Source organism: Hemibagrus wyckioides, linkage group LG03 (assembly GCF_019097595.1).
Source record: "Hemibagrus wyckioides isolate EC202008001 linkage group LG03, SWU_Hwy_1.0, whole genome shotgun sequence".
Classification (NCBI taxonomy): Eukaryota; Metazoa; Chordata; class Actinopteri; order Siluriformes; family Bagridae; genus Hemibagrus; species Hemibagrus wyckioides.
This window is the reverse complement of record NC_080712.1, coordinates 2,669,108-2,690,145: the sequence shown is the minus strand read 5'-3', so window position 1 is coordinate 2,690,145 and position 21,038 is coordinate 2,669,108. Positions and strand designations below refer to the sequence as shown.

Genomic DNA, 21,038 nt, shown 5'->3' with positions numbered 1-21,038 from the left:
ACTATAACTCATTTAAAATATCTGTTTATTATCAGTCATGTGTCTACAGTTACACAGCATGTGTTTGGGACAGCTTTGTGGTGTCTCAATAAACCCTGCTCCGTTTTGCCTCCTAGGCAGATTCCGGGCCGCAACGGGAGCGCGAGATGAGTCGATAAATACACAGCGAGGATTATAACGTGAATCGTTCCTCATCAAGCTGGAAAAAACCCTCCGTCTGTCTCATGACGTCTCACAGCTGAGCTCAGAAAAACACTTTCACTTTCATTGATCTGCATTTTAATAGAGCTGTGGGACAAGTCCTTTATAAAACACTCTACATCTTTGGTATTGCAACCCTGCATGATGCACACTTCATGAGCTTTTACTGAACAGCTTGTGCAGATTAATCAAGAAAATACCAAGAGGAAGTGCTTTAATGGAGTTTTCCATTATATATTATTTAATTTAATATAAACACAAGCATTCTAATTATTTTTTACCTATTTTAACCATGTGCATGTGTACAATGCTGTTAGAATGAAGGTTAAACAATTCGCATCCTAAAACACACTCCAACTCACTACACACTGCTCTATAGGTCAGTCGAGTCCATTTACAAAGCAATGACTCAAATGAATCAAATACAACAATCATACATCGATGACAGACGACTGGGGTGTAGAAACTAATTCATACTCCTTATATTGACCATTACTCTTATTCTTTCAAAATAATCCTCCTCTGTTATCACTCAGAAATTACCAGTAAGTCCACCACAGGTTCTGAACGGTCACCTACCAATCAGAGGAAACTAAATCACGCCGTACTGTAGCAGATTCATCAGGGTATCAGCTAATACCGAATCACTGCCTCATGAATCAAAATTTAACCTTATGCATGAAAATGAAATCGTATGATAGGAGGGTCAAAGTATCATTCATTATGAATCAAAATTTAATCATATCATAGGATATTTTTTGAGTATCATTCAATTTTGATTCTTAAGTCAGTGAGTCAAGATTAGATGATACTTTGACTTTTTACACGCATAATCTCATAATGACTGATTGCCTTATGAATCAGTGTTTAATCGTATCATAGGAGATTCAAAGTGTCATCTATATTGACTCCTTGCCTTATGAATCAATATTGAATCGTAACGTATTCTAGCAGGATCAGAGTACAGTATATTAGTATACTATAGTACAGCATCAGATTCAGTTGTATCTACATATACTCCAGTGTATTTAGTTCATGGTGTGTGTGGTTAGTTTGGAAATCCTTTAGATTTAAAGTTGTGTAGTAAACAATCTGCATTACAGCAGCTGGTAAAAGAGCTGTGTTTAGTGAACATGTCACACATGTTAAATGTGTAATCTCCAGATTTCCCTGTGAGATAATCGATGCAGAAGATTAAAATTCCATAGCTTCCAGCGTACATCTTGTGACCATTGTTTATCTCACAACATCCAGGATTCCTTATTCAGCACATCAGAGTGAAAATGAAACGATTTTAAAACCATGAACAACTGCAGGTTTGATATGTCCTCCCTAACCAGCAGCAAACAGCAGAAGTTGGAAGTATAAACAGAGCCTGCTCATCTGGTGTGTGTGTGTGTGTGTGTGTGTGTGTGTGTGTGGAGATTAACGACAGCGCCGTCTGTTCATCCTTCATTACAGGACTGTGGTCAATCCTGCTGCTGAAATCTCTCACTACTCACCCTCCTGCCTCCCCTTTACATTTACTCAAATGTTTTGGTTTCCTGTATCACACAGGAAGGAAACAAGTAATAAAACTAACTAACTAACTAACTGTAAAATAGTTGTAGCTGAAGCACAGAGATCTAGTGGAAATATCACATGTTCTGGAGATTTGGATGAACAAAAAGAGGAAAAAAAACACAGTAAAAAAATAAACTGGTTACTCATACACTATAGTGCCAAAAGTATTGGGACACCCCTCCAGATCATTGAGTTCAGGTGTTGTTTTTCAGGGGTTGGGCTCCGCCCCTTAGTTCCAGTGAAAGGAACTCTGAATGCTTCAGCTTCATACCAAGACATTTTGGACAATTTCATGCTCTTTGTGGGAACAGTTTGGGGATGACCCCTTCCTGTTCCAACATGACTGCACACCAGTGACCAAAGCAAGGTCCATAAAGACATGGATGAGTGAGTTTGGTGTGGAGGAACTTGACTGACCTGCACAGAGTCCTGACCTCAACCCCATAGAACACCTTTGGGATGAATTAGAGTGGAGACTGTGAGCCAGACCTTCTCGTCCAACATCAGTGCCTGACCTCACAAATGCGCTTCTAGAGGAATGGTCAAAAATTCCCATAAACACACTCCTAAACCTTGTGGAAAGCCTTCCCAGAAGAGCTGAAGCTGTTATAGCTGCAAACGGCGGGACAACTCCATATTACATTCATGTGCAGGTAAAGGCAGACGTCCCAGTTTTGGCCTGTCAAGTTCCTCTTGGTATTGGTATGAAGCATTAAGAGTTCCTTTCACTGGAACTAAGGGGCCGAGCCCAACCACTGAATTCAATGATTTGGAGGGGTGTCCCATAACTTTTGGCAATCTACTGTATTTCCACAAGACTGGGAAACCTGATGGACAGGGATGTCCTGCTTTGATGTGGCGTCTAAAACACAGCGAGTGTGTGAATGATGATGTCACTCAGGTCACCACAGTGTGGTCAAGACTGAGTGTTCAGAAACTCCTGCTCTAATCGTGTTCCTCCTGCTGGAGTGAGTTTGTGACTAAAAGCTTTGTTTAATGATGATTTCAGTCCTCTACACACAGCCCAGATGATGGTTTACTGCTTTTCAGATCTCCAAAAGCGTCAGTGGCATCGCTGTGATGAAGACTTGAGGAACAGACTGACAAGTGTGAAAGCGTATGAAGCTCATCATATCTGATACGGTTCACATCTCTACTCTACACTGCTCTTCCACTCAGTCTGAGGAACGACAGGGGCGAGATGGGTTTTTTTTTTTTTTTTTACATATTTATAATTTCTTAAAGATCAGCTGAAGAGACTTACAACAGCTTTATCAGTTTAGAGAAATTACGTTCATAGAAATTTTCAGGACAGAGGGCTTTTTTATGTTGTTTTGTGGTTTCTCAGTATCATGGCAAACTGCATTTTATTGTCTAACTTCTAGAAAAAAGGAGAATGTGCGGCTATTGAGAGAATGATCATTTATAGCTGCTATAATGGAAGCGACAACAGGAACCAACTCACTTCACAAACATTACATGTAACTATAAACGGATTAAAAAACTCCCTGGTGCAGATTATCGTCCTGTAACATCATGACAGGAAGTGGATTATTCTTAACATATCACCTTTTCTGAGGAGGATTAAAGCTTTTGCTCAGTAATATTTAATAAAGCTATTAATTAATTAATTAATTAATTAATACCTCATTTCTGAGAGGAACTAAACCTCATGATCAATAAATCTACTAATCTAAATCTACTAAACTAAATCTCATGAACAATATTGTGATGTAATATTTCTTATCACTCAGAAATAAAGTTCTACTTATATGTCAATATTTATTTACATATTTTAATTATTTTAGATATTTATTAATTCATCATATCAGCACATTGATATTAATTATTTGACAGATTTTTTATGATTAATATTATTTCCTGTTTATATAATTATTTATTCATAACTAATTCATAGGATAATGATTAGCATTATTTGGAACCGTTTTATATTATACAATTAGACAGTTATATATATATATATAGTACTAGATTTATATTAAATCCATTATATTAACCTGTTAATGTTAGCATGATCCTCACTGCAGCATCTAGCTAAATAGCTGACAGACATTTCTGTTTGTTATTAATGCTTAATAAAACACAACAATTTCTGTTTATTAGTTTATAAACTAAAATATATTAAACTACTACACACTTGTCAACATTTCACGTTTGCTAGTTTAGCTTGCTAACTCAGCTAACACAGCTAAGCTAAGCTAGTGCAAGCACAGCAAAAGGATAACGCAGATATTTTTCGACGTGTCCACTTTTATAAACATTTCCCTGTAAAAAAAAAAGTAAATAAAACATTCCATTAAATGTAATTCAAGATGTGAATTGTTACGTAAATGTGAAAGTGATGTGACGATTAAAGATATCTTCAATCTACGGCTGAATCCCAAATGACTCCGTGTAGACATTTAGGGCACTACGTATTGCGTGTAAACGCGTTAACTACATTCGCTAAGTAGCGCCCTTTTATAGGTATCAAGGTGTCATTTGGGACACAGCCAACCCGCCGTCTTCCGTTTAGCGTTCATTCAGCTCAGCGAACGTCGCTACAGATAAACGCAGTGTCGATTCCACATTACCTTTCGCTTTGTCAGTGGGAAATAATTTCTCCGCTTTGTTCAGGAATTTTATGGCCTTTTCCTTGTCTCCTGCTTCGAGGGCCCTCGTCGCTATATTGATACATTTTTCCGCTTCGTCTCTGTTGCCTTCCATGGTTCCCCCCCTCTACGGCTCGCGTGAATTTTTTCCATACCTCTCTTCCACAAAATCCCGCCTCCTGTACAAGTGTCTCGTGCTCGCAGGAACTCTATGATAGGACACTTCTACCATAAATCAATTTGTTGACAAATCCTAATCCAGGAGGCGGGCTTTATTAAAACGGGTGGGAAAAAAACAAACCGTTCGGCTCAGCTGATACCTGCGTTGCATAATCTGAGCATCAGTGTTAGCACTTTCGCCAAATCAAATTTGACAAGCCATTATTAAGTAATAAACGTGCAAGGATTAAATGCAAAAAAAAGTCTAAACTTATAAACAATTAACAGTTTATATATAAAATAACGATGATATAGAGATTTTAGAGTAAGACTCGAAAATGTCGAAAATCATTAAACCAATAAAAGATTGCGATAAATGATAAACGGGCATATGCAATCGTGATTATTATAATTATTAATAACTATTGGTCAAATAATAAACATAAAAGGTAGAAAGCACATTGTTCACTAAAAAATAAATATACTATATATTAAATGTTCACTAAGCAATAAATATACTATATATTAAAAAGTACTACTACTACTATTACTACTACTAATAATAAAATACGTAATAAAAAGTTAACATTTTGGTTTTTAAATCTTAAGTCTGTGAGTTGGCTGCTTTATACACCAAAATAGGCAATGTGTGACAGTAAAGTATAAATTAATAATCATTGCCTAGCGATGACGAAGTAATCAGTCGAAGACATATATGTAGTAAATACTTCATCTTTAAGGTGCTAAGTGAGTGTTTTTATATTTTAAACCATTGATTTGTCTGCTTTATACGATAATTTAGGCAAATGCAATATATAAACATACAAATCATGATGGATTATCATCGGTGATCAGTCGCTATTTGATGACGTAAGTGACGCGCCAGCCTGGAGATAGAAGTAAACATGGCTGAAGGCGGCGGCAGTGTGAACTCTCTGAACGAGAACGTGCCTGTTTATGAACACGTCGATGTAAACTCCAAACCATTTCACATCGGCAGCTTCAGAGATTTATGGCTAAGCGTGCTGAACCCGGAAGATTACTCTTTTAAGGAGACTTCCGGTGAAATCGACGATGTGCGGTTTATGCAGGAGATGGGAATCCCACCGGAAACTCTGGAGGAGCTCAAAGCCGTCTGCAGGTAAAAACCTCTGCTTATTATTTACCACTCCACTAACTCTCTAACTCCTCTACTGACGACATCTAGATGATCATCCAGAACACCTATCGTGTAAAGGTATGGTGTAGAAAGGTGTAATAATGAGAGAGCAGGGGGCTGGATCTGTCCTGTAGGGGCTCAAATAGTGCACTTGAAAACGTTTTAGAACTGGAGTCAGTGTTTGTAGAAAATAAAAACCATTAGCCCTACGCAGTGAAATTGACCAGTAGGGAACACATCACTCTATCTAGTGTAAATCCTAAAGAGAGCCACGTCCTGCTCCCTATATAAGTACACATATACACGTAGGGTGCAAATATTGACGAATCTCTGACTTTTATAGTGCACTGTGATCATCTAGGGCGTACTTCTTTCTGCTTTCCCTTCAGGGGTCTCCACAGCGAATCATCTCTCTCCACCTATCCCTATCTTCCGCATCCTCAACACTTACACCCACTAGCTTCATATCCTCATTTATTACATCCATATACCTCCTCTTTAGCCTTCCTCTTTTCCTCCTGCCTGGCAGCTCCATGTCCAACATTCTCCTTCCAATATACTCACTCTCCCTCCTCTGGACATGTCCAAACCATCTTAATCTGGCCTCCCTAACTTTCTCCCCCAAACGTCCAACATGAGCCGTCCCTCTGATGTACTCGTTCCTAATCCTGTCCAACTGTGTCCCTCCCAAAGAGAACCTCAACATATCTAGGGCGTACAGAAATCCTATAGACACATATTCACTCATGTTATTAAATAATGTCTTTGCCCTAGGTAGTACACTATTTGTCCACCAGGGAAAAATGTGCACTTGGTAATGGAAAGAAGGAAATATTTCATTCCCTATTTATTGTGCACTAATTAGGGTAACTAAAAGATTTCTGTCCCTATCTAGTTATAACCTGTTCCCTATACATGCTATCCTAACTTGGAATTCAGTTTATTTGAATTTATTTGAGTTTATTTGAGGCAGTAACATTGCTCACACTCTATCTAGTGCCCTTTGCACTCAGTAGATACTTACTCTTGTTGCCGTTAGTGCCCTAAGTAGTGCGCTGTTTGTCCACCAGTGACCCATATACGATCAATTCAGTCCTCTTTAGAAGTGCACTACTCGGTGTAATAATTGGCTTGTAGTGCACTTAAGACTAATTCTGCATCCTCTGACCAAGAAAGCAGGACGAAGGAGTGTCCAAACCGTGGACTTGTAGAGTGAGGAGAGTAGGTCACTAAATCAAACAGAAATGATTCCCTGTTGGAGGAAATAGTGCACTAGGCGTACAGATGCACTAATAGTGCACTGCTTAGGGTTCTAAAGACATTTTCTAACAGCAGCAAGTCTTTATTGAACGTATGAAGCATTAGATAGAGTGTGATCCGATCCAACAGACGAGCTACTGTTGCTCAAACTGCTGAAGAAGTTAATGCTGGTTCTGATAGAAAGGGGTCAGAATACACAGTGCAGGACGGGTCAGGGCTGTTTTGGCAGCAGAAAGGGGGACCAACAGTGGTCATAATGTTATGCCTGTTATACAGCTATACTAATGCATGATGCACCAGTCTGTAGGGAGCAGGATTATAGATGACGCCTCTCTCTTTTTATGCTCCTTTTACTACTTTTAGTGTTGATGGAGTGATGTAGGACTGAGCTGGAGTTAGTGTGTTACAGCTGTGTGTGTGTGTGTGTGTGTGTGTGTGTGTTTTCAGCACTGAATCTCTTTGCTGTCACCCTGCAGATGAAGCTCCTGATCCTGACGACATTCCTGCAGACACTCAACTCGCCACATTAAAGTAAAAAAACAAAACACCAGCAGAACAAAAGAGCAAAAGTTTTGGCACCCATCCTGTAGATGTCTGCTGTACAACTCAAAGATTTAGAGGTGTTACGCTGTGAAATGATCCTAATATTACTTTTAAAATAAACACACACAATATTACTGAAGCCTTTTTAAAACTCACAGGCCGGTGAAAAATAAAGTAAATATTTATTATAAATTCTTATACAAAAGCAAGAATGTCTTTGCACTTGGACAAAAATGTGACTGTTGCACCTTCAAATGATAGATATTCAATAATGCACTTCACTTCAGAAATTATTTCTAAAACAATAAACCATGCTGTGTTGTTAAATCTAAAGCAAAATAAGAAAGGGCTTTAAAAAAACCTCCCCCCATTTTCTGACTCACAGTGGTACAGTCCGGCATAATTATAATGAGAGATTCTTCATTATTTGTGATATATATATATAAATTAAAATGCAAACATAAAAATATAAAACAATTGACACATTTACGTCATGAAGCAGACTGTTTCGGTAGTTTGTCGCCCTCTAGTGGACGAGTCACAGTGTAACATCACCGCTTACATTACATTTATTAATAATAACAATATTTAATATTAATATTATTATTATCATCATTATTGTTATTAACTGATTATTATTAATAATAATATTAGACTGAATTCAGACGGTTTTATTTCCATTCTGTCTGCAGACTGAGGAAGAAGAGATTGGACTATAAGAAGAGTCTGATACGGGACAGTGTGGGACGACATGACGCTTACGCTAATGAGCTGGTGAGAGTGTGAAGTGATTGCTTGTTATTAAAAAATAATTAAAAACCAACTAGCCACAAAGCTATCGAAACACCAAACCCAACTGTCACTACTCGATCTGTACAGAAACCTGAAACACAGACCACGCCCACTTTAGTGATGCTGACTAATACAGAGACCAGCGTTTTATTTTTTTAGGCTCTTCTATCTCTGATTTTTAAAGAAATTAATCTTTTGACTAACTTTTATTAATTGCCTTACTGTATTATTAAAAGTTATTTTTATTTATATTATTTTTTATTATTTTTTATTTTTTTGTTACATTTTAACTAAAAAGTTTAAAATTTTAAACTTTAAATTTTCTGAAAAATTTTAATTCACTGTTAATATTGATCTTTTCCTTTTTGGTGTTATATTTTTGGTCTACCTTTCTAAAACTCTGAGCTTCAGATAAAATGTAGGAAATTGTATAACAAAAGATGTTGTTGTTGTTGTTGTTTATTATTATTATTATTATTATTATTATTATTATTATTATTATTATTATTATTATTATTATTGTTGTTGTTGTTATTGTTATGGCGCACTTTAGTGACACCCGATGGTCAAATAAAGGAACTGCAGCTGGTAACCTGTTTGAGCTGCTGTTTGAAGTTTTAGGCCTAATCTAATCTAATCTAATCTAATCTAATCTAATCTAATCTAATCTAATCTAATCTAATCTAATCACCACCTTTACAGAACACACAGGTCACCTTATAGATGTAACCCTACTGACTGTAATTTGTAGGTTTTGGCACCCCTTTGCTCTGTCAGTTAATATAAAGTTACACACCACTGGATTATTTTGTGTGTGTATGTGTGTGTGTTTGTGTATGTGTGTGTGTGTGTGTGTGATTGTCAGAGTGTGTGAGGAGTTAAAATGACTGTACTTTATTGCAGGAAATGCTCACACTGGGCAGGAGAATTGAAGATGCCACAGACCTCATTCCCGAGGGTGAAATCGTCCTCACCTTCAACGTTATCTATCCCATCCTGTTTAAGCAAGTAAGACACCAGAATTATAATAATAATAATAATAATAATATTATTATTATTATTATTATTATTATCAACAATGATTCAGTAGGTTAATTTTTGTAAAAGATAAATAAATAATACATGGATAAGGAAATATAATTTTTTTTTAAAAAGAAGATAAAGCTAACGGGCCATGTGTGTTTCTAACAATATAATGTTTAATGCTATTTATGACTGTGTGTGTGTGTGTGTGTGTGTTAGTTTAGACATGTGAGGGTGTATCAGACGCTGCATATTCTGGGCTCACAGAAGCTCACTGAGCTCAGAGACGCCATCTGCTGTGTGAGCGACCTGCAAGTGTTCGGAGAGTTCAGTAACACACCGGACATGGTGCCTCAGTTCATCAGCAAGGTCACACACACACACACACACAGTGCTGCCCTCAGCCATGCCTGAATTCTGACCCGTGTAGTTTATTAAGAGATTTGTAAATTAATTCAGAATAAAAACATTTCTTTTGTGTGTTTTTTTCAGGATCATTACAAATCTGCGTTCTTCTACTTCGAGGGAGTTTTCTACAACGACATGCGATTCCCAGAGTGTCGAGATATCACCAAGTAAGAACCTTTACATCATTAATCATGCTGCTCTGACCTGCAGGATGTGGTGTAGACGTGACGGGCAGGGTGTAGACGTGACGGGCGTGGTGTAGACGTGACGGGCGTGGTGTAAGACGTGACGGGCGTGGTGTAGATGTGACGGGCGTGGTGTAAGACGTGACGGGCGTGGTGTAAGACGTGACGGGCGTGGTGTAAGACGTGACGGGCGTGGTGTAGACGTGACGGGCGTGGTGTAAGACGTGACGGGCGTGGTGTAAGACGTGACGGGCGTGGTGTAAGACGTGGCGGGCGTACTGTAGACGTGACGGGCGTGGTGTAAGACGTGACGGGCGTGGTGTAAGACGTGACGGGCGTGGTGTAAGACGTGACGGGCGTGCTGTAGACGTGACGGGCGTGCTGTAGACGTGACGGGCGTGCTGTAGACGTGGCGGGCGTGGTGTAAGACGTGGCGGGCGTGCTGTAGACGTGACGGGCGTGCTGTAAGACGTGACGGGCGTGCTGTAAGACGTGACGGGCGTGCTGTAAGACGTGACGGGCGTGCTGGAGACGTGACGGGCGTGGTGTAAGACGTGGCGGGCGTGGTGTAGACGTGACGGGCGTGGTGTAAGACGTGACGGGCGTGCTGTAAGACGTGACGGGCGTGCTGTAAGACGTGACGGGCGTGCTGTAAGACGTGACGGGCGTGCTGGAGACGTGACGGGCGTGCTGTAAGACGTGACGGGCGTGCTGTAAGACGTGACGGGCGTGGTGTAGACGTGACGGCCGTGCTGTAAGACGTGAGTGTGTGTTGATGGTGTTGGTGTGTTGCAGGGTGACACGTGATTGGGCCAAAACCAAAGGCTTCCCCGAGTTTACGACGGCGAAGATGGAGGAGACGACGTTCAGTGACCTGAGGGTGAAGGTGGGATATCCGTACCTGTACTGCCATCAGGGAGACTGTGAACACGTCCTCATCCTCACAGACGTCAGGTCTCTGTCCTCTCTCTCACGCTCACTGCAGTGTCTTCAAATAAACAGCCTTAAAGGAGAAGTTCACTTCCAGAACTATAATTTCCTCACCTCCTGGTCATTGTAGATGTTTGTCTTTCTTTCTTCAGTGGTAACGAAATGATTTTTTGAGGGGAACATTTCAGGATTTTTCTCCATATAGTGGACTTCAGTGGTGACCACGAGTCTGACCTTCGAGAATGCAGTTTAAATGCAGCTTCACAGAGCTCTAAACCTCCATCCCAGCCCAGGAAGAAGGCTCTTATCTGGATAAACCATCACTCATTTTCTTAGAAAAATAAAAATTCTATACTTTTTAACCACAAAAGCGCTAGCTCTCTGGGATCACATGGAAAGGTCACGCGTGACGCAGGTGGAGCTACAGACCCAAAAATCCTGAAATGTTTTCCTCAAAGAACATCATTTCTTTACGACTGAAGAAAGAAAGACATGACCATCTTGGATGACTGGGGGGGTCAGGAAATGACCTGTAGATTTGTGTTCTGAAAGTGAACTTCTCCTTTAATGACAGGGAAGATAATGACCTTTAATTCTTCATTAACAAACCGGGAAAAAATCACTTAGAGGATACACAGAAACCTGAAACATGGAAAATGCTTCTTTTTTTGTAATGAGGGCTGTGTGTGTGTGTGTGTGTGTGTGTGTGTGTGTGTGTGTGTGTGTGTGTGTTTCAGGCTGGTCCATAAGGATGACTGTTTAGACAGGAAGTTGTATCCACTGCTGACACATAAGCACAGGGTCGTGACCCGGAAATGCAGCGTGTGTCACCTGTACATCAGCAGGTGAGCCGTTCGACTCTATATACACACACACACACACACACACACACACACACACACACACACACACCCCACTCAGCTCACAGTAAACCTTTATCCAGTGTAAAGGATCTACACAGTTAATGGACAGTGAGTAAATGTTGAGGTTCTGGGATGTTCTGGCTCTGCACAACTCTACCTTTACACCTCACTCTTAAAGTCCATCTGTTTACCGTAAACCCCTGACACTGAGAGAATAAACACATTCTACTCTCAGTTTCTGCCATGTTCTACATCAGGATCAGTAAACTATCAGAATAGAAATAACAGAAGTATAAACTCCCCCTTTTTCAGTAAGCTCTTCTGAGTCATTTGCATGAATGTTTGTGATTGGATAAACTGCTTCAGAGTGAGTTGTGTGATTGGCTCTCTCCACATCCAGACCACTGATCAAAGTGCAGTCAGAGGAGGAGGAGGAGGATGATGATGATGATGATGATGATGATGAAGGGAGTTTTAGTGAGCTGTGATACTCTATAATCTTGAATACAGGTGAAGTTTCTTGGCTGTAATCCCGGTGTGTGTATGGTCTCTCTCTCAGGTGGATAACCACGAAGGACGCTCTGGCTCCCATGGACCCGTGTCTGTACTGTGACCAGTGTTTCCGTCTGCTGCACTATGACCAGCACGGCAACAAACTGGGAGACTTCCAGGCCTACGCTTACGTCGATCCTGGAGCTTTTAACTGAGCATGCTCCACACCACAACACATACAACACACATACAACACACACACCACACACACCACAACACATAGAACACACACACACACCAACACACACCACAACACCAACACACACCACAACACCAACACACACCACAACACCAACACACAACACACATACAACACACACACCAACACACACACCAACATACAACACACACACCACAACACATACAACACATACAACACACACACCACCACACACACACCACAACACCAACACACATACAACACACACACCACCACACACACACCACAACACACATACAACACACACACCACAACACCAACACACACCACAACACACAACACCAACACACAACACACATACCACCACACACACACCACAACACACACACCACAACACACATACAACACACACACCACAACACCAACACACAACACACATACAACACCAACACACACCACAACACACATACAACACACACACCACAACACACACCACAACACCACCACACACACACCACAACACCAACACACACCACAACACACATACAACACATACAACACACACACCACACCACCACACATACAACACACACACCACCACACACACACCACAACACACATACAACACACACACCACAACACACATACAACACATACAACACATACAACACACACACCACCACACACACACCACCACACATACAACACACACACCACCACACACACACCACAACACCAACACACACCACAACACACAACACACATACAACACATACAACACACACACCACAACACCAACACACAACACACATACAAAACACACAACACACACCACAACACCAACACACAACACACATACAACACATACAACACACACACCACAAAACACATACAACACACACACCACCACACACACACCACAACACCAATACACACCACAACATACAACACACAACACACATACAACACATACAACACACATACAACACACACACACCACAACACACACCACAACACCAACACCAACACACAACACACATACAACACATACAACACACATACAACACATACAACACACACACACCACAACACACATACAACACACACACACCACAACACCAACACACCACAACACACATACAACACACACACACACCACACACACCACAACACCAACACACACCAATAAACTGGGAGACTTCCCGGCTTACACTTGCATCAACCCCCGAGTGTTAAACTGAGCGCGCTCCACACCACACAACTCTTCCCTCAGATTTTCTTTGTATAAATATTTATTTTCCTTACTGTTTTCTTTTGCAGTCATTTTGTTTTTGATAAAAAGATCAAAGCGTGAAATCATTTATTAATGTTCAACATTAGAGATTTATTTTAATGTAAAAGCTGTAAATAACACATTCCTGTTCAAAAATAAAGTTTTTTTTATATCAAGAGTCAGTGTGTCGTGTATCTCCTGTGTGTCGAGTATCTGTGTTGTGTGTATCTCCTGTGTGTCGAGTATCTGTGTTGTGTGTATCCCCTGTGTGTCGAGTATCTGTGTTGTGTGTATCTCCTGTGTGTCGAGTATCTGTGTTGTGTGTATCTCCTGTGTTGTGTGTATCTCCTGTGTGTCGAGTATCTGTGTTGTGTGTATCTCCTGTGTGTCGAGTATCTGTGTTGTGTGTATCTCCTGTGTTGTGTGTATCTCCTGTGTGTCGAGTATCTGTGTTGTGTGTATCTCCTGTGTGTCGAGTATCTGTGTCGTGTGTATCTGTGTTGTGTGTATCCCCTGTGTGTCGAGTATCTGTGTTGTGTGTATCCCCTGTGTGTCGAGTATCTGTGTTGTGTGTATCCCCTGTGTGTCGAGTATCTGTGTTGTGTGTATCCCCTGTGTGTCGAGTATCTGTGTCGTGTGTATCTGTGTTGTGTGTATCCCCTGTGTGTCGAGTATCTGTGTTGTGTGTATCTCCTGTGTGTCGAGTATCTGTGTTGTGTGTATCCCCTGTGTGTCGAGTATCTGTGTTGTGTGTATCTCCTGTGTGTCGAGTATCTGTGTTGTGTGTATCTCCTGTGTTGTGTGTATCTCCTGTGTGTCGAGTATCTGTGTTGTGTGTATCTCCTGTGTGTCGAGTATCTGTGTTGTGTGTATCTCCTGTGTTGTGTGTATCTCCTGTGTGTCGAGTATCTGTGTTGTGTGTATCTCCTGTGTGTCGAGTATCTGTGTTGTGTGTATCTGTGTTGTGTGTATCCCCTGTGTGTCGAGTATCTGTGTTGTGTGTATCCCCTGTGTGTCGAGTATCTGTGTTGTGTGTATCCCCTGTGTGTCGAGTATCTGTGTTGTGTGTATCCCCTGTGTGTCGAGTATCTGTGTTGTGTGTATCTCCTGTGTGTCGAGTATCTGTGTCGTGTGTATCTGTGTCGTGTGTATCTGTGTTGTGTGTATCCCCTGTGTGTCGAGTATCTGTGTTGTATCTCCTGTGTGTCGAGTATCTGTGTTGTGTGTATCCCCTGTGTGTCGAGTATCTGTGTCGTGTGTATCCCCTGTGTGTCGAGTATCTGTGTCGTGTGTATCCCCTGTGTGTCGAGTATCTGTGTTGTGTGTATCTCCTGTGTTGTGTGTATCTCCTGTGTGTCGAGTATCTGTGTTGTGTGTATCTCCTGTGTTGTGTGTATCTCCTGTGTGTCGAGTATCTCCTGTGTTGTGTGTATCTCCTGTGTGTCGAGTATCTGTGTCGTGTGTATCTGTGTTGTGTGTATCTCCTGTGTGTCGAGTATCTGTGTCGTGTGTATCTGTGTTGTGTGTATCTCCTGTGTGTCGAGTATCTGTGTCGTGTGTATCTGTGTTGTGTGTATCCCGTGTGTCGAGTATCTGTGTTGTGTGTATCTGTGTTGTGTGTATCTCCTGTGTGTCGAGTATCTGTGTCGTGTGTATCTGTGTTGTGTGTATCCCCTGTGTGTCGAGTATCTGTGTTGTGTGTATCTCCTGTGTGTCGAGTATCTGTGTCGTGTGTATCTGTGTTGTGTGTATCCCCTGTGTGTCGAGTATCTGTGTTGTGTGTATCTCCTGTGTGTCGAGTATCTGTGTCGTGTGTATCCCCTGTGTGTCGAGTATCTGTGTTGTGTGTATCCCCTGTGTGTCGAGTATCTGTGTTGTGTGTATCTCCTATGTTGTGTGTATCTCCTGTGTGTCGAGTATCTGTGTTGTGTGTATCTCCTGTGTTGTGTGTATCTCCTGTGTGTCGAGTATCTGTGTTGTGTGTATCTCCTGTGTGTCGAGTATCTGTGTCGTGTGTATCTCCTGTGTGTCGAGTATCTGTGTCGTGTGTATCTCCTGTGTGTCGAGTATCTGTGTCGTGTGTATCTCCTGTGTGTCGAGTATCTGTGTCGTGTGTATCCCCTGTGTGTCGAGTATCTGTGTCGTGTGTATCTCCTGTGTGTCGAGTATCTGTGTTGTGTGTATCTCCTGTGTGTCGAGTATCTGTGTTGTGTGTATCTCCTGTGTGTCGAGTATCTGTGTTGTGTGTATCCCCTGTGTGTCGAGTATCTGTGTCGTGTGTATCTGTGTTGTGTGTATCCCCTGTGTGTCGAGTATCTGTGTCGTGTGTATCCCCTGTGTGTCGAGTATCTGTGTTGTGTGTATCCCCTGTGTGTCGAGTATCTGTGTCGTGTGTATCCCCTGTGTGTCGAGTATCTGTGTCGTGTGTATCCCCTGTGTGTCGAGTATCTGTGTCGTGTGTATCCCCTGTGTGTCGAGTATCTGTGTTGTGTGTATCCCCTGTGTGTCGAGTATCTGTGTTGTGTGTATCCCCTGTGTGTCGAGTATCTGTGTTGTGTGTATCCCCTGTGTGTCGAGTATCTGTGTTGTGTGTATCCCCTGTGTGTCGAGTATCTGTGTTGTGTGTATCCCCTGTGTGTCGAGTATCTGTGTCGTGTGTATCCCCTGTGTGTCGAGTATCTGTGTCGTGTGTATCCCCTGTGTGTCGAGTATCTGTGTCGTGTGTATCCCCTGTGTGTCGAGTATCTGTGTCGTGTGTATCCCCTGTGTGTCGAGTATCTGTGTCGTGTGTATCCCCTGTGTGTCGAGTATCTGTGTTGTGTGTATCCCCTGTGTGTCGAGTATCTGTGTTGTGTGTATCCCCTGTGTGTCGAGTATCTGTGTTGTGTGTATCCCCTGTGTGTCGAGTATCTGTGTTGTGTGTATCTCCTGTGTGTCGAGTATCTGTGTTGTGTGTATCCCTTGTGTGTCGAGTATCTGTGTCGTGTGTATCTGTGTTGTGTGTATCCCCTGTGTGTCGAGTATCTGTGTCGTGTGTATCTGTGTTGTGTGTATCCCCTGTGTGTCGAGTATCTGTGTTGTGTGTATCTCCTGTGTTGTGTGTATCTCCTGTGTGTCGAGTATCTGTGTTGTGTGTATCTCCTGTGTGTCGAGTATCTGTGTTGTGTGTATCTCCTGTGTTGTGTGTATCTCCTGTGTGTCGAGTATCTCCTGTGTTGTGTGTATCTCCTGTGTGTCGAGTATCTGTGTCGTGTGTATCTGTGTTGTGTGTATCCCCTGTGTGTCGAGTATCTGTGTTGTGTGTATCCCCTGTGTGTCGAGTATCTGTCGTGTGTATCTGTGTCGTGTGTATCCCCTGTGTGTCGTGTGTATCTGTGTCGTGTGTATCTGTGTCGTGTGTATCTGTGTCGTGTGTATCTGTGTCGTGTGTATCTGTGTCGTGTGTATCTGTGTCGTGTGTATCTGTGTCGTGTGTATCCCCTGTGTTGTGTGTATCTGTGTCGTGTGTATCCCCTGTGTGTCGTGTGTATCTGTGTCGTGTGTATCTGTGTCGTGTGTATCTGTGTCGTGTGTATCCCCTGTGTTGTGTGTATCTGTGTCGTGTGTATCCCCTGTGTTGTGTGTATCTGTGTCGTGTGTATCCCCTGTGTTGTGTGTATCTGTGTTGTGTGTATCCCCTGTGTGTCGTGTGTATCTGTGTTGTGTGTATCTGTGTTGTGTGTATCCCCTGTGTGTCGTGTGTATCTGTGTTGTGTGTATCTGTGTTGTGTGTATCCCCTGTGTGTCGTGTGTATCTGTGTTGTGTGTATCCCCTGTGTGTCGTGTGTATCTGTGTTGTGTGTATCTGTGTTGTGTGTATCCCCTGTGTGTCGTGTGTATCTGTGTCGTGTGTATCCCCTGTGTGTCGTGTGTATCTGTGTTGTGTGTATCCCCTGTGTGTCGTGTGTATCTGTGTCATGTGTATCCCCTGTGTGTCGTGTGTATCTGTGTTGTGTGTATCTGTGTTGTGTGTATCTGTGTTGTGTGTATCCCCTGTGTGTCGTGTGTATCTGTGTTGTGTGTATCCCCTGTGTGTCGTGTGTATCTGTGTTGTGTGTATCCCCTGTGTGTCGAGTATCTGTGTCGTGTGTATCCCCTGTGTGTCGAGTATCTGTGTCGTGTGTATCCCCTGTGTGTCGAGTATCTGTGTCGTGTGTATCCCCTGTGTGTCGAGTATCTGTGTTGTGTGTATCCCCTGTGTGTCGAGTATCTGTGTTGTGTGTATCCCCTGTGTGTCGAGTATCTGTGTCGTGTGTATCCCCTGTGTGTCGAGTATCTGTGTCGTGTGTATCCCCTGTGTGTCGAGTATCTGTGTTGTGTGTATCCCCTGTGTGTCGAGTATCTGTGTCGTGTGTATCCCCTGTGTGTCGAGTATCTGTGTTGTGTGTATCCCCTGTGTGTCGAGTATCTGTGTTGTGTGTATCCCCTGTGTGTCGAGTATCTGTGTTGTGTGTATCCCCTGTGTGTCGAGTATCTGTGTCGTGTGTATCTGTGTCGTGTGTATCTGTGTCGTGTGTATCCCCTGTGTGTCGAGTATCTGTGTCGTGTGTATCCCCTGTGTGTCGAGTATCTGTGTCGTGTGTATCCCCTGTGTGTCGTGTGTATCTGTGTCGTGTGTATCTGTGTTGTGTGTATCTGTGTTGTGTGTATCCCCTGTGTGTCGAGTATCTGTGTCGTGTGTATCTGTGTTGTGTGTATCCCCTGTGTGTCGAGTATCTGTGTTGTGTGTATCCCCTGTGTGTCGAGTATCTGTGTCGTGTGTATCTGTGTTGTGTGTATCCCCTGTGTGTCGAGTATCTGTGTTGTGTGTATCCCCTGTGTGTCGAGTATCTGTGTCGTGTGTATCTGTGTCGTGTGTATCCCCTGTGTGTCGTGTGTATCTGTGTTGTGTGTATCCCCTGTGTGTCGTGTGTATCTGTGTCGTGTGTATCTGTGTCGTGTGTATCTGTGTCGTGTGTATCTGTGTCGTGTGTATCCCCTGTGTTGTGTGTATCTGTGTCGTGTGTATCCCCTGTGTGTCGTGTGTATCTGTGTCGTGTGTATCTGTGTCGTGTGTATCTGTGTCGTGTGTATCTGTGTCGTGTGTATCCCCTGTGTTGTGTGTATCTGTGTCGTGTGTATCCCCTGTGTTGTGTGTATCTGTGTCGTGTGTATCCCCTGTGTTGTGTGTATCTGTGTTGTGTGTATCCCCTGTGTGTCGTGTGTATCTGTGTTGTGTGTATCTGTGTTGTGTGTATCCCCTGTGTGTCGTGTGTATCTGTGTTGTGTGTATCCCCTGTGTGTCGTGTGTATCTGTGTCGTGTGTATCTGTGTTGTGTGTATCTGTGTTGTGTGTATCCCCTGTGTGTCGTATCTGTGTTGTGTGTATCTGTGTTGTGTGTATCCCCTGTGTGTCGTGTGTATCTGTGTTGTGTGTATCCCCTGTGTGTCGAGTATCTGTGTTGTGTGTATCCCCTGTGTGTCGTGTGTATCTGTGTTGTGTGTATCCCCTGTGTGTCGTGTGTATCTGTGTCATGTGTATCCCCTGTGTGTCGTGTGTATCTGTGTTGTGTGTATCTGTGTTGTGTGTATCTGTGTTGTGTGTATCCCCTGTGTGTCGTGTGTATCTGTGTTGTGTGTATCCCCTGTGTGTCGTGTGTATCTGTGTTGTGTGTATCCCCTGTGTGTCGAGTATCTGTGTCGTGTGTATCTGTGTTGTGTGTATCCCCTGTGTGTCGTGTGTATCTGTGTTGTGTGTATCTGTGTTGTGTGTATCCCCTGTGTGTCGTGTGTATCTGTGTTGTGTGTATCTGTGTTGTGTGTATCCCCTGTGTGTCGTGTGTATCTGTGTTGTGTGTATCCCCTGTGTGTCGTGTGTATCTGTGTTGTGTGTATCTGTGTTGTGTGTATCCCCTGTGTGTCGTGTGTATCTGTGTTGTGTGTATCTGTGTTGTGTGTATCCCCTGTGTGTCGTGTGTATCTGTGTTGTGTGTATCTGTGTTGTGTGTATCCCCTGTGTGTCGTGTGTATCCCCTGTGTGTCGTGTGTATCTGTGTTGTGTGTATCCCCTGTGTGTCGTGTGTATCTGTGTCATGTGTATCCCCTGTGTGTCGTGTGTATCTGTGTTGTGTGTATCTGTGTTGTGTGTATCTGTGTCATGTGTATCTGTGTTGTGTGTATCCCCTGTGTGTCGTGTGTATCTGTGTTGTGTGTATCCCGTGTGTCGTGTGTATCTGTGTTGTGTGTATCCCCTGTGTGTCGTGTGTATCTGTGTTGTGTGTATCCCCTGTGTGTCGTGTGTATCTGTGTTGTGTGTATCCCCTGTGTGTCGTGTGTATCTGTGTTGTGTGTATCCCCTGTGTGTCGTGTGTATCTGTGTTGTGTGTATCCCCTGTGTGTCGTGTGTATCTGTGTTGTGTGTATCCCCTGTGTGTCGTGTGTATCTGTGTTGTGTGTATCTGTGTTGTGTGTATCCCCTGTGTGTCGTGTGTATCTGTGTTGTGTGTATCTGTGTTGTGTGTATCCCCTGTGTGTCGAGTATCTGTGTTGTGTGTATCTGTGTTGTGTGTATCCCCTGTGTGTCGTGTGTATCTGTGTTGTGTGTATCCCCTGTGTGTCGTGTGTATCTGTGTTGTGTGTATCCCCTGTGTGTCGTGTGTATCTGTGTTGTGTGTATCTGTGTTGTGTGTATCCCCTGTGTGTCGAGTATCTGTGTTGTGTGTATCTGTGTTGTGTGTATCCCCTGTGTGTCGTGTGTATCTGTGTTGTGTGTATCTGTGTCGTGTGTATCCCCTGTGTGTTGTGTGTATCTGTGTCGTGTGTATCCCCTGTGTGTCGTGTGTATCTGTGTTGTGTGTATCCCCTGTGTGTCGAGTATCTGTGTCGTGTGTATCCCCTGTGTGTCGAGTATCTGTGTCGTGTGTATCCCCTGTGTGTCGAGTATCTGTGTCGTGTGTATCCCCTGTGTGTCGAGTATCTGTCGTGTGTATCTGTGTTGTGTGTATCCCCTGTGTGTCGAGTATCTGTCGTGTGTATCTGTGTCGTGTGTATCCCCTGTGTGTCGAATATCTGTCGTGTGTATCTGTGTTGTGTGTATCCCCTGTGTGTCGAATATCTGTCGTGTGTATCTGTGTTGTGTGTATCCCCTGTGTGTCGAATATGTCGTGTGTATCTGTGTTGTGTGTATCTCCTGTGTGTCGAGTATCTGTCGTGTGTATCTGTGTTGTGTGTATCCCCTGTGTGTCGTGTGTATCTGTGTTGTGTATCCCCTGTGTGTCGTGTGTATCTGTGTTGTGTGTATCCCCTGTGTGTTGTGTGTATCCCCTGTGTGTCGTGTG

At 42.8% G+C, this 21,038-nt stretch overlaps 2 protein-coding genes across 3 annotated transcripts in view; one reads left to right on the top strand and one right to left on the bottom strand.

The window, feature by feature from the left end:
• dnajb14 (DnaJ heat shock protein family (Hsp40) member B14) overlaps positions 1-4,538 on the bottom strand; it is a 13,684-nt gene extending 9,146 nt beyond the window's left edge. The window contains exon 1 of the mRNA XM_058386076.1: positions 4,359-4,538. Within this exon, the coding sequence (XP_058242059.1) occupies positions 4,359-4,491 (133 nt within the window). The 5' untranslated portion in view covers positions 4,492-4,538. The remainder of the gene's footprint in view (positions 1-4,358) is intronic.
• An 868-nt stretch (positions 4,539-5,406) lies between these two features.
• snapc3 (small nuclear RNA activating complex, polypeptide 3) lies at positions 5,407-12,959 on the top strand. Of its 2 annotated transcripts, none has more exons than XM_058378139.1 (9): positions 5,407-5,676; positions 7,402-7,485; positions 8,190-8,271; positions 9,193-9,297; positions 9,532-9,681; positions 9,805-9,887; positions 10,701-10,859; positions 11,573-11,680; positions 12,258-12,959. In XM_058378139.1, exons 1-9 carry the CDS (start codon positions 5,441-5,443, stop codon positions 12,403-12,405), a joined length of 1,155 nt encoding a protein of 384 aa, XP_058234122.1. In that variant the 5' UTR covers positions 5,407-5,440; the 3' UTR covers positions 12,406-12,959. The 2 variants fall into 2 exon arrangements, with proteins under 2 accessions (XP_058234122.1, XP_058234127.1); XM_058378144.1 differs by having other exon boundaries at positions 5,470-5,676; positions 7,431-7,485.
• Positions 12,960-21,038: the final 8,079 nt, after the last annotated feature.

Coding starts and splice junctions, on each gene's coding strand:
- snapc3 (XM_058378139.1), top strand. CDS start 5,441: ATGGCTGAAGGCGGCGGCAGTGTGAACTCTCTGAACGAGAACGTGCCT. Junction 8,272..9,192: donor ACGCTTACGCTAATGAGCTG/GTGAGAGTGTGA, acceptor ACTTTATTGCAG/GAAATGCTCACACTGGGCAG. Junction 11,681..12,257: donor TGTCACCTGTACATCAGCAG/GTGAGCCGTTCG, acceptor TCTCTCTCTCAG/GTGGATAACCACGAAGGACG.